We start from the raw sequence: 13,253 nt of genomic DNA on the forward strand, positions 1-13,253 counted from the left end.
TTATGGTGCGGTCTCGCTTTAGCACACGCTGTATTGCGCAGTAACGCTAATTTAAAAAATCTAACACAGCGATTGCATTAAGAACTAATTTATCTTTCATTTGCTGTCCAACTTGTATTTTTTAGTCAAGTTTATGAATAGTTTTCGATTAGAATAGGTGCCTCTCCAAGATGGCGCCGGACAGATTGCTTGAAGTTTTGGCCACTAATCACATTGTATAACCACGATTTGTGCCGCTAAATATGCACATTTTCGAACAAACTCTATATGCATTGTGTAATATGATGTTATAGGACTGTCATCTGAAGAATTCTGAGAAGGTTAGTGAAAAAATTAATATATTTTGGTGGTTTATACGTTATCCCTATGTTTGGCTTGAATCAATGCTGTTGTGATGTTTGCTATTGTGGTAAGCTAATATAACGCTATATTGTGTTTTCGCTGTAAAACACTTAGACAATCTGAAATATTGTCTGGATTCACAAGATCTGTGTCTTTCAATTGCTGTACGCTGTGTATTTTTAAGAAATGTTTTATGATGAGTAATTAGGTAATACACGTTGCTCTCTGTAGTTATTCTAGTCGCTTTGGTGAGAGTTGTGATGGTGGCTGCAATGGTAAACTATGATTTATACCTGAAATATGCAAATTTTTCTAACAAAACATATGCTATACAATAAATATGTTATCAGACTGTCATCTGATGAAGTTGTTTCTTGGTTAGTGGCTATTTATATCTTTATTTGGTCGAATTTGTGATAGCTACTGATGGAGTAAAAAACTGGTGGAGTAAAAAAAGTGGTGTCTTTTGCTAACGTGGTTAGCTAATAGATTTACATATTGTGTCTTCCCTGTAAAACATTTTAAAAATCAGAAATTATGGCTGGATTCACAAGATGTGTATCTTTCATCTGGTGTCTTGGACTTGTGATTTAATGATATTTAGATGCTAGTATTTACTTGTGACGCTATGCTAGGCTATGCTAGTCAGCTTTTTTACTGATGGAGGTGCTCCCGGATCCGGGTTTGGGAGGAATTAGAGGTTAAATTAAAGATACGGAAAATAGGAGTGCCAATGTAGTCCGCTATTATCCTCAGTAATCCTCAGTAATAATTGTCTCAGACCCAGGTTGCTTGTCATTGTTGATAGACAGCAATACTTTTTTCAAGTCTTCCACACTGACTTTACAAAATTCTAAATTACAATGCTTGTCTTTCATAATTTGGTCAGATAAACTTGGATGTGTAGTGTCAGCATTTGTTGCTGGTATGTCATGCCTAAGTTTGCTAATCTTGCCAATGAAAAAATCATAAAAGTAGTGGGCTTTGATGAATGAGCCATCTGATTCAGTTAATGATGGAGCAGAGTTTGCCTTTTTCCCCAAAATTGTATTTAAGGTTCTCCAAAGCTTTTTACTATCATTCTTTGTCATTTATCTTTGTTTCATTGTCTTTCTTCTTTTTCTTCAATTTAGTCACATGATTTCTCAATTTGCAGGATGTTTGCCAATCGGTTATACAGCCAGACTTATTTGTCATTCCTTTTCCCTCATCCTTCTCAACCATACCATTTTTCAATTCCTCATAAATCCACTGGGATTTAACAGCTTTTACAGTCATTTTCTTAATGGGTGCATGCTTATTAGTAACTGGAATAAGCAATTTCATAAATGCGTCCAGTGTCTGGTTGCTCCTCATTACACACCACAGAGCAGCAAATATTCTTTACAACATCAACATAGGAATCACCCGTTTTGTTAAATAATTGAGACACACAAATGACTCGAGGGAACTAGAGATAGCCTAACCATAAGAAAAAAAAACTCTTCCTTAGCATTCTCCTCACGCTGCTGCTGGCCTTCGTAAATTCTGACGTTATGCTCCTGAAGTTTCCAGTAATAGACTACACCAGCAGTCGGCAACCTTTTCCAATTTGTGCTAATTTATCTGACCATTTCTACTGATCTGGTGCCAGTTGTGATTTTCATATTCACATTTTACTGGAACAGTTTCATTTAATTTATAATAGTAATAATAATTATAATAAAAATTAGAATCATTATCTGTGATTAATCTATATTCTATATAAATCAAAGTGAAAAATATACAAATCTAAATCACTTTTATTGCCAACTATGTAAAAATAGCCTACATAAAGCCAACAAATAAAAACATCCAGATAAAAATAAATCACATTGGCTGTTAATGGCCTGTCTACATACTGTAGTTGATACAATGTTTCAAGTTCTATCACCTAGGTCGGTCTGAAACTTGATATAAAATATTCTGGGCCCTGAGAGTTTCCCGCGCCAGTGAGTTTGGGACAGACACAGCTGTAGGCTATTTGTGTAAGAGTTAAGAAGTAATCAGGTATTTTATGACATTTCCACTGGATCAGAGAATTACATTTTTCCCTTTTCATGTGGAGTGGTTATAAAGAGTGAGAGCTGGAAATATATTACAAATACTTTGAGGAACTATTGTCATTCGCCAATTGATTTCAGTAAGACTTTGTTTACTTGCTGTTTTGAGGTGAAGAAAAAATGACTGAGAAGCTCCACATATCATTAGTGGTGGTGCGTAAATACTATCAGGCATCCCCAAATAGGTGCATCGCTCTCTGCATCGCTCTCTGCCCTTTGTTTGCTAAAATGCAATGCAATTTGGTTGCAGAAACTCCTCCATGCGAATGCGGATATCCCTAGTTATACCAATACCATAGACCTACTGTAGGACCCATAACGTCACCTAACAACAACATAGACCTACAGAAAGGTGCCTATATTGGAGACCAAAAGTTGTCTGGCACACTGCTTAGGATTTCAACAACTTTAAAAACGTATTTCTAGCATACAATCGTTGATGTTACTACTAATGGAAAAACAAGACAAAATATGGCTATTGTTGTTCACTTGACTGTCTTAAGACAAATGTCAAATAATTAACATTCATTACAGACGTCGTTGTTTGTACAACATAATGGCTACGCTGTTGGCATCACCTTTTTACAGTGGATTTTTGCTGTTGTGGGGCTTAAACCACCTGTCTGACTTTTTGTTCACACAGGAGAGAGACGTGACTATCGTGGATCCTGTGGGGGGCCTCAACAACCTCATGATGCTGATGAGGCAGAGAAGAGTCTCTCCACGTCAAAACACCTGAAGAAACACCAGCTGGTCCCACAGGGAATAAATCTCATTGCTGCTCTGACTGTGGGAAAGGTTGCAAATCTTCATCAGAACTTAAAATACACCAGAGAACACACACAGGAGAGAAACCTTATACCTGTGATCAATGTGGGAAGAGTTGTCCTACATCTAGCCAGCTGACTTCACACCAGAGAACACACACAGGAGAGAAATCTCATAGCTGTGATCAATGTGACAAGAGATACTCTGATAAAAGATCTCTGATCAAACATCAGGAAACACATACATGAAGAAGTTGGTTCATGATATCAATGAAATAATGTCACAATGTAGAATGTTTTAACATTGTAGTATTTTAATGATGTTCTACCTTATCGTTTGCCCTGTTCAATTGATTGCAGCATGATATGGATATTAGCCTCAGGGGAAAATCCAGGCTCTGAATTGAAAGAGTATTATTTAACAAAAAGTGACTAACAAAAAAAGAGCTGTGTTACACTTACCATGTTGGTGACCCACTTTAAAACCTTTTCTCAATAGGGGGTGCTGTTTACACTTTGAAGATTTTTCGTTCCCAGATTAAACTGCCTTGTACTCAATTCTTGCTCGTACAATATGCATATTATTATTACTATTGGATAGAAAACACTCTCTAGTTTCTAAAACCGTTTGAATTATTTCTCTGAGTGAAACAGAACTCATTCTACAGCACACTTCCTGTCAAGAAGTGAGATTTCTGAAATTGAGGTCTCTGTTCCAGGGTCGGTTTATAAATTCCCTTATAAGCTATGGGGCTACATGCACTGCATACGCCTTCCCCTAGATGTCAGTAAGCGGTGAGACTTTGAATGGAGCGGATAGCACCATCTGGGGGAGTATAAAACCTCTTGGAACGGAAGTACCGACCTTTTCGACGAGGCGCCTGACGCATGAGGGAGACCGGCATGGCGTCTTCAAAAGCTTTCGGTTTAGCAGTTCTATATCTCCGGCTCTGATTTAATTTGTTTTTTGTCTTAAAAACTTCATAAGGTAGTTAATTTAAACCGGTTTATAGCAGTTTATTGCGATTTTCTGGAGTTTCTTTGTCAGGCGTTATCACGAGTTGGGCACCTCTCCGGTACATCGGCGTTAGCAGCTAATTTCTACAGGAGTAGAGGACATCTTTCAACCAAAAGACGATTGTTCTGGACAAAGGACCACTTGCCCAAGATTCTGATGGAAGATCATCCAAAAGTAAGAGCTATTTATGATGTTAATTCATATATCTGTGGAAAGATGTAAAATTATTAGTCCGCCATTGATTTAGGCATGGTCTCGCTGTAACGCAAGCTGAATGTCGAGTAACGTTAATTTAAAAAATCTAACACAGCGGTTGCATTAAGAACTAATGTGTCTTTCATTTGCTGTCCAACCTGTATTTTTTAGTCAAGTTTACGATTAGTTATCGATTAGATTAGGTGCCTCTCCAAGATGGCGCCACCCAGATTGCCTGAAATGTTGCTACTAATCACATTGTATAACCACGATTTGTGCTGCTAAATATGCACATTTTCGAACAAAACCTATATGCATTGTGTAATATGATGTTACAGGACTGTCATCTGATGAAGTATATCAAGGTTAGTCAAAAATTATATATCTTTTGCTGGATTGTTACGATCGCCAACCTTTGCTACTGGTAAACGGCTTGTGTTTCCGGCTATTGTGGTAAGCTAATATAATGCTAAATTGTGTTTTCGCTGTAAAACACTTAAAAAATCTGAAATATTGGCTGGATTCACAAGATGTTGGTCTTTCATTTGCTGTACGCTGTGTATTTTTCAGAAATGTTTTATGATGAGTATTTCGGTATTTGACGTTGGTCTCTGTAATTATTCTGGCTGCTTCGGCACTATTTCAGATTGCAGCTGCAATGTAGAACTGTGATTTATACCTGAAATATGCACATTTTTCAAAAAAAACATATGCTATACAATAAATATGTTATCAGACTGTCATCTGATGAAGTTGTTTCTTGGTTAGTGGCTATATATATCTTTATTTGGTCGAAATTGTGATAGCTACCTATGCAGGGAAAAAATGGTGGGAAAAAAAAGTTGTGTCTTTTGCTATCGTGGTTAGCTAATAGATTTACATATTGTGTCTTCCCTGTAAAACATTTTAAAAATCGGAAATTATGGCTGGATTCACAAGATGTGTATCTTTCATCTGGTGTCTTGGACTTGTGATTTAATGATATTTAGATGCTAGTATTTACTTGTGACGCTATGCTAGGCTATGCTAGTCAGCTTTTTTACTGTGGGGGGTGCTCCCGGATCCGGGATTGGGACCAATTAGAAGTTAACTGCCTTGTTCAGGGGCAGGTCGACAGATTTGTACCTTGTCAGCTCGGGGATTCGATCTTGCAACCTTTCGGTTACTAGTCCAACGCTCTCACCACTAGGCTACGCTGCCGCCCCAACCTAACCTGAAGAACACCCCACCCCCCCAGCTTGACTTTGTAAATTCTGCCGTTCTGCTCCTGAAGTTTTCAGTATAAGACTAATAGACTAGTAATAGACTACACCAACAGTCGGCAACCTTTTCCAGTTGGAGTGCCAATTTATCTGACCATTTCTACCAATCTGTTTGCCAGTTATGATTTTCATATGCACATTTTCGTGGAACAGTTTCATTTAATTTATAATAGTATCTCAAAATTATTGTCTGTGATTAATCTACATTCTATCTAAATCTAAATGAAAATTATACAAATCTAAAAGTAACTTTTATTGCCATTGCCAACTATGTAGAAAAATAGCCTACATAAAGCCAACAAATAAAAACATTGCATTCTGCAGGTAGAAAATATCCTGATAAAAATCAATATCCTAGAAATCACATTGGCTGCACATAGACTGTCTACAACAAACTTGAAACATTGTTTCAACTATCAACTGGGTCAGGAAACTCAGATAGCAACATTGTATAAAATACTCTAGGCCCTCAGTTTCCTGCTCCAGTGAGTTCTGGAAAGACACAGCTGTAGGCTGTGCAAAGGATAAGAAGTAATCAGGTATTTTATGACATTTCCACTGGATCAGAGCATTACGTTTTTCCCTTTAATGCTGAGTGGTTATCGAAAGGGTGAGAGCTGGAAATATTTTACGAAAATACTTTGAGGAACTATTGTCATTCGCAATTGATTTACATTTTTGTGCATTTGATTGTGATTTTTACTTGCTGTTTGGAGGTGAAGTGACGTCACTTCCTCTTGAATTTGCAGACGTGTTGCTGTGCGTTTTGTTGCCGAGCGTTTTGTTGCCAACCTTACTTTGCTAACTGACAACTTTACGTTTTTTTTTCTTTTTACTTTTTAATTACCGTTTATATTTTTTGTTTTTCCATCACAACTTTTTTCCCTTATTCAACTTTTTCACTCCGGACGCTTTATCTGGACATGGTTCGTCAGCACTTTCAACAGCCGAAGCTAAGGAGTAACATTAACATTATGTCTTCTAATTGCAGTCGCTGTACTCATAATATACAGGAGAACGATCGCCTTACGGCGAGGATAGCTGTGCTGCAAGCCCAGCTTCAGACGCAATCGTTAGGCAAGGGTAATTTCAGTGTAGGAAAGGATGAAACAGCGTCTGTGCCACCAGTAAGTACAGAAAGTAGTATAAACCCCCCCGCACAGTCCCCACAGCCGGACAACTTTCTCATGGCTTCTGGAGGAAAATGCTGTAGGAATGCTCAACTGGTGTCGCTCATTCAGCCGACAGAAACTTTCAACCGGTTTTCCCCATTAAGTAGCGAGTCGGAGTCTGAGGCCGAGTCTTCTCTTGTCTCTACTCCTCCCGTTACGGGGTCTGAGACGCCGAAGGCTCCCACCATTAGCTCTGACAAATTGAAAACCCTAGTCATTGGTGACTCCATTACCCGCAGTATTAGACTTAAAACGAATCACCCAGCGATCATACACTGTTTACCAGGGGGCAGGGCTACCGACGTTAAGGCTAATCTGAAGATGGTGCTGGCTAAAGCTAAAACTGGCGAGTGTAGAGAGTATAGAGATATTGTTATCCACGTCGGCACCAACGATGTTAGGATGAAACAGTCAAGAGGTCACCAAGCGCAACATAGCTTCAGCGTGTAAATCAGCTAGAAAGATGTCGGCATCGAGTAATTGTCTCTGGCCCCCTCCCAGTTAGGGGGAGTGACGAGCTCTACAGCAGAGTCTCACAACTCAATCGCTGGTTGAAAACTGTTTTCTGCCCCTCCCAAAAGATAGAATTTGTAGATAATTGTCCCTCTTTCTGGGACTCACCCACAAACAGGACCAAGCCTGACCTGCTGAGGAGTGACGGACTCCATCCTAGCTGGAGGGGTGCTCTCATCTTATCTACCAACATAGATAGGGCTCTAACTCCCCTAGCTCCACAATGAAATAGGGTGCAGGCCAGGCAGCAGGCTGTTAGCCAACCTGCCAGCTTAGTGGAGTCTGCCACTAGCATAGTCAGTGTAGTCAGCTCAGCCATCCCCATTGAGACTGTGTCTGTGCCTCGACCTAGGTTGGGCAAAACTAAACATGGCGGTGTTCACCTTAGCAATCTCATTAGGATAAAGACCTCCTCCATTCCTGCCATTATTGAAAGAGATCGTGATACCTCACATCTCAAAATAGGGTTACTTAATGTTAGATCCCTCACTTCAAAGGCAGTTATAGTCAATGAACTAATCACTGATCATAATCATGATGTGATTGGCCTGACTGAAACATGGCAAAAGCCTGATGAATTTACTGTGTTAAATGAGGCCTCACCTCCTGGTTACACTAGTGACCATATCCCCCGTGCATCCCGCAAAGGCAGAGGTGTTGCTAACATTTACGATAGCAAATTTCAATTTACAAAAAAAATAATGGCATTTTCGTCTTTTGAGCTTCTAGTCATGAAATCTATGCAGCCTACTCAATCACTTTTTATAGCTACTGTTTACAGGCCTCCTGGGCCATATACAGCATTCCTCTCTGAGTTCCCTGAATTCCTATCGGACCTTGTAGTCATAGCAGATAATATTATAATTTTTGGTGATTTTAATATTCATATGGAAAAGTCCACAGACCCACTCCAAAAGGCTTTCGGAGCCATCATCGACTCAGTGGGTTTTGTCCAACATGTCTCTGGACCTACTCACTGCCACAGTCATACTCTGGACCTAGTTTTGTCCCATGGAATAAATGTTGTAGATCTTAATGTTTTTCCTCATAATCCTGGACTATCGGACCACCATTTTATTACATTTGCAATCGCAACAAATAATCTGCTCAGACCCCAACCAAGGAGCATCAAAAGTCGTGCTATAAATTCTCAGACAACACAAAAATTCCTTGATGCCCTTCCAGACTCCTTCTTCCTACCCAAGGACGTCAGAGGACAAAAATCAGTTAACCACCTAACTGAGGAACTCAATTTAGCCTTGCGCAATATCCTAGATGCAGTTGCACCCCTAAAAACGAAAAATATTTGTCATAAGAAACTATGACAAACTAAGGTATACAGAAAATACCCGAGCTCTGAAGCAAGCTTCCAGAAAATTGAAACGGAAATGGCGCCACACCAAACTGGAAGTCTTCCGACTAGCTTGGAAAGACAGTACCGTGCAGTATCGAAGAGCCCTCACTGCTGCTCGATCATCCTACTTTTCCAACTTAATTGAGGAAAATAAGAACAATCCAAAATTTATTTTTGATACTGTTGCAAAGCTAACTAAAAAGCAGCATTCCCCAAGAGAGGATGGCTTTCACTTCAGCAGTAATAAATTCATGAACTTCTTTGAGGAAAAGATCATGATCATTAGAAAGCAAATTACGGACTCCTCTTTAAATCTGCGTATTCCTCCAGGGCTTAGCTGTCCTGGATCTGCACAGCTCTGCGAGGGCCTGGGATCGGGAGAGACACTTAAGTGTTTTAGTACTATATCTCTTGACACAATGATGAAAATAATCATGGCCTCTAAACCTTCAAGCTGCATACTGGATCCTATTCCAACTAAACTACTGAAAGAGCTGCTTCATGTGCTTGGCCCTCCTATGTTGAACATAATAAACGGCTCTCTATCCACAGGATGTGTACCAAAATCACTAAAAGTGGCAGTAATAAAGCCTCTCTTGAAAAAGCCAAACCTTGACCCGGAAAATATAAAAAACTATCGGCCTATATCGAATCTTCCATTCCTCTCAAAAAAAATTGAAAAAGCTGTTGCGCAGCAACTCACTGCCTTCCTGAAGACAAACAATGTATACGAAATGCTTCAGTCTGGTTTTAGACCCCATCATAGCACTGAGACTGCACTTGTGAAGGTGGTAAATGACCTTTTAATGGCGTCAGACCGAGGCTCTGCATCTGTCCTCGTGCTACTAGACCTTAGTGCTGCCTTTGACACCATCGATCACCACATTCTTTTGGAGAGACTGGAAACCCAAATTGGTCTACACGGACAAGTTCTGGCCTGGTTTAGATCTTATCTGTCGGAAAGATATCAGTTTGTCTCTGTGAATGGTTTGTCCTCTGACAAATCAACTGTACATTTCGGTGTTCCTCAAGGTTCCGTTTTAGGACCGCTATTGTTTTCACTATATATTTTACCTCTTGGGGATGTCATTCGAAAACATAATGTTAACTTTCACTGCTATGCGGATGACACACAGCTGTACATTTCAATGAAACATGGTGAAGCCCCAAAATTGCCCTCGCTAGAAGCCTGTGTTTCAAACATAAGGAAGTGGATGGCTGAAAACTTTCTACCTTTAAACTCGGACAAAACAGAGATGCTTGTTCTAGGTCCCAAGAAACAAAGAGATCTTCTGTTAAATCTGACAATTAATCTTGATGGTTGTAAAGTCGTCTCAAATAAAACTGTGAAGGACCTCGGCGTTACTCTGGACCCTGATCTCTCTTTTGACGAACATATCAAGACAGTTTCAAGGACAGCTTTTTTCCATCTACGTAACATTGCAAAAATCAGAAACTTTCTGTCCAAAAATGATGCAGAAAAATGAATCCATGCTTTTGTTACTTCTAGGTTAGAGTACTGCAATGCTCTACTTTCCGGCTACCCGGATAAAGCACTAAATAAACTTCAGTTAGTGCTAAATACGGCTGCTAGAATCCTGACTAGAACCAAGAAATTTGATCATATTACTCCAGTGCTAGCTTCCCTACACTGGCTTCCTGTTAAGGCAAGGGCTGATTTCAAGGTTTTACTGTTAACCTGTAAAGCGTTACATGGGCTTGCTCCTACCTATCTTTCTGAGTTGGTCCTGCCGTACATACCTACACGTACGCTATGGTCACAAGACGCAGGCCTCCTAATTGTCCCTAGAATTTCTAAGCAAACAGCTGGAGGCAGGGCTTTCTCCTATAGATCTCCATTTTTATGGAATGGTCTGGAGTGTGAAGGTGAACGGAAAGGCTCTGGAGCAACGAACCTCCCTTGCTGTCTCTGCCTGGCTGGTTCCCCTCTCTCCACTGGGATTCTCTGCCTCTAACCCTATTACAGGGGCTGAGTCACTGGCTTACTGGTGCTCTTTCATGCCGTCCCTAGGAGGGGTGCGTCACTTGAGTGGGTTGAGTTACTGACGTGATCTTCCTGTCTGGGTTGGCGCCCCCCCTTGGTTTGTGCTGTGGTGGAGATCTTTGTGGGCTATACTCGGCCTTGTCTCAGGATTGTAAGTTGGTGTTTGAAGATATCCCTCTAGTGGTGCGGGGGCTGTGCTTTGGCAAAGTGGGTGGGGTTATATCCTTCCTGTTTGGCCCTGTCCGGGGGTATCATCGGATGGGGCCACAGTGTCTCCTGACCCCTCCTGTCTCAGCCTCCAGTATTTATGCTGCAGTAGTTTATGTGTCGGGGGGCTGGGGTCAGTTGGTTATATCTGGAGTACTTCTCCTGTCTTATCCGGTGTCCTGTGTGAATTTAAGTATGCTCTCTCTAATTCTCTCCTTCTCTCTTTCTCTCGGAGGACCTGAGCCCTAGGACCATGCGTCAGGACTACCGGGCATGATGACTCCTTGCTGTCCCCAGTCCACCTGGCCTTGCTACTGGTCCAGTTTCAACTGTTCTGCCTGCGGCTATGGAACCCTGACCTGTCCACCGGACGTGCTACCTGTCCCAGACCTGCTGTTTTCAACTCTCTAGAGACGGCAGGAGCGGTAGAGATACTCTTAATGATCGGCTATGAAAAGCTAACTGACATTTACTCCTGATTATTATTTGACCATGCTGGTCATTTATGAACATTTGAACATCTTGGCCATGTTCTGTTATAATCTCCACCCGGCACAGCCAGAAGAGGACTGGCCACCCCTCATAGCCTGGTTCCTCTCTAGGTTTCTTCCTAGGTTTTGGCCTTTCTGGAGAGTTTTTCCTAGCCACCGTGCTTCTACACCTGCATTGCTTGCTGTTTGGGGTTTTAGGCTGGGTTTCTATACAGCACTTCGAGATATTAGCTGATGTACGAAGGGCTATAAAAAAATTAACTTGATTTGATTTGATCACGACTTCCCATCAAGCCAACTCCTTGAAGGCCTTACTATGACATCACTCACTCCTTCTAGTTTGCAGTTGTCTAAAAAAAAAAACTATTTTGCTCAAAACATTTATTTGTTTGCCTTTAGTGTGTTTATACTTTACTGTCTTTATATATCACTTTTCAACAGGAAAAGTTAAAATCACTGGAGGAAGTTATGAACCATTCATACAGTACAAAAACATATTCAAGTGTAGAATGCCCTTTTAAAAATCACACATTAGTTCAACAACTGCAGCGTCCTTGTTTTATAAGATAGTACTCACTGTATTTACTGGTGTTAATCAGATCTCCAGTCCTCTCTTCTTCGTCCTCCTCTAATGTGACAGTAATCTCCCCCTCTTCATCCTTCATTCCAAAAACGTCTTCATCTTCTTTCACTTCAACCTCCACTCCAAAAACCGCATCTTCCTCCTCTTCTTTCATAGTAACACCTTCCTCTTTCACTCTGAATGCGTCTTCCTCTTCTTTCTCTGTAACGTCTTTTTCTTCTTTCACGGTAACAGCCTTACCCTCTACTTGTTTTTGTATTGTGACATCTTTCTCTTCCTCCTCTTCTTTCACGAAAGCTTCTTTCTCCGTCCAGCAGACCTCTTCTTTATCAGGAGAGTAGCTTAGTGAACTCATGGTCGGGGGTGTTAGCTAGCTAGCATTAGCGACTAGACTAGTGCTAACTTAACCAGCAAGCTAGTTGACTTACAACGTAAATATTAAATGGGGTAGCTGGTTGTTTCCACATAAGTATGTTTAAATCATAGTGGCAAATAAACCACGAAATTGTCTAAAGAACTTGAATGTTCCGACTTTGTTGGCTAGAGAGCTACGGGGTGGCTGCAGTTGTTGAAGAAGCGTTCCGTCCACTAGATTATACGTCACACTACAAACATCGCCTGAAAGACACATATCGCCATCTGCTGTCTGGAGGGAGGAAACGCAGTTGAGGAGGGAACAAGCTACCCCTTTTTTTCTCCGTTCCGTTTCCAAAAAGTGACTTAACATACACTGCTCAAAAAAATAAAGGGAACACTAAAATAACACATCCTAGATCTGAATGAATGAAATATTCTTATTAAATACTTTTTTCTTTACATAGTTGAATGTGCTGACAACAAAATCACACAGAAATTATCAATGGAAATCAAATTTATCAACCCATGGAGGTCTGGATTTGGAGTCACAATCAAAATTAAAGTGGAAAACCACACTACAGTAATGTCCTTAAAACAAGTCAAGATGAGGCTCAGTAGTGTGTGTGGCCTCCACGTGTCTGTATGAACTCCCTACAACGCCTGGGCATGCTCCTGATGAGGTGGCGGATGGTCTCCTGAGGGATCTCCTCCCAGACCTGGACTAAAGCATCCGCCAACTCCTGGACAGTCTGTGGTGCAACGTGGCGTTGGTGGATGGAGCGAGATATGATGTCCCAGATGTGCTCAGTTGGATTCAGGTCTGGGGAACGGGCGGGCCAGTCCATAGCATCAATGCCTTCCTCTTGCAGGAACTGCTGACACACTCCAGCCACATGAGGTCTAGCA

General features: G+C 40.9%; 1 protein-coding gene across 1 annotated transcript in view; it reads right to left on the bottom strand.

Annotated features, from left to right (window-relative positions):
- The window catches only part of LOC139567003 (zinc finger protein 436-like), a 109,783-nt gene extending 97,185 nt beyond the window's left edge, over positions 1-12,598 (bottom strand). Inside the window, exon 1 of the mRNA XM_071388417.1 lies at positions 11,985-12,598. Coding sequence (XP_071244518.1) covers positions 11,985-12,345 — 361 coding nt within the window. The 5' untranslated portion in view covers positions 12,346-12,598. The remainder of the gene's footprint in view (positions 1-11,984) is intronic.
- Positions 12,599-13,253: the final 655 nt, after the last annotated feature.

Source organism: Salvelinus alpinus, unplaced genomic scaffold (genome assembly GCF_045679555.1).
Source record: "Salvelinus alpinus unplaced genomic scaffold, SLU_Salpinus.1 scaffold_40, whole genome shotgun sequence".
Lineage (NCBI taxonomy): Eukaryota > Metazoa > Chordata > Actinopteri > Salmoniformes > Salmonidae > Salvelinus > Salvelinus alpinus.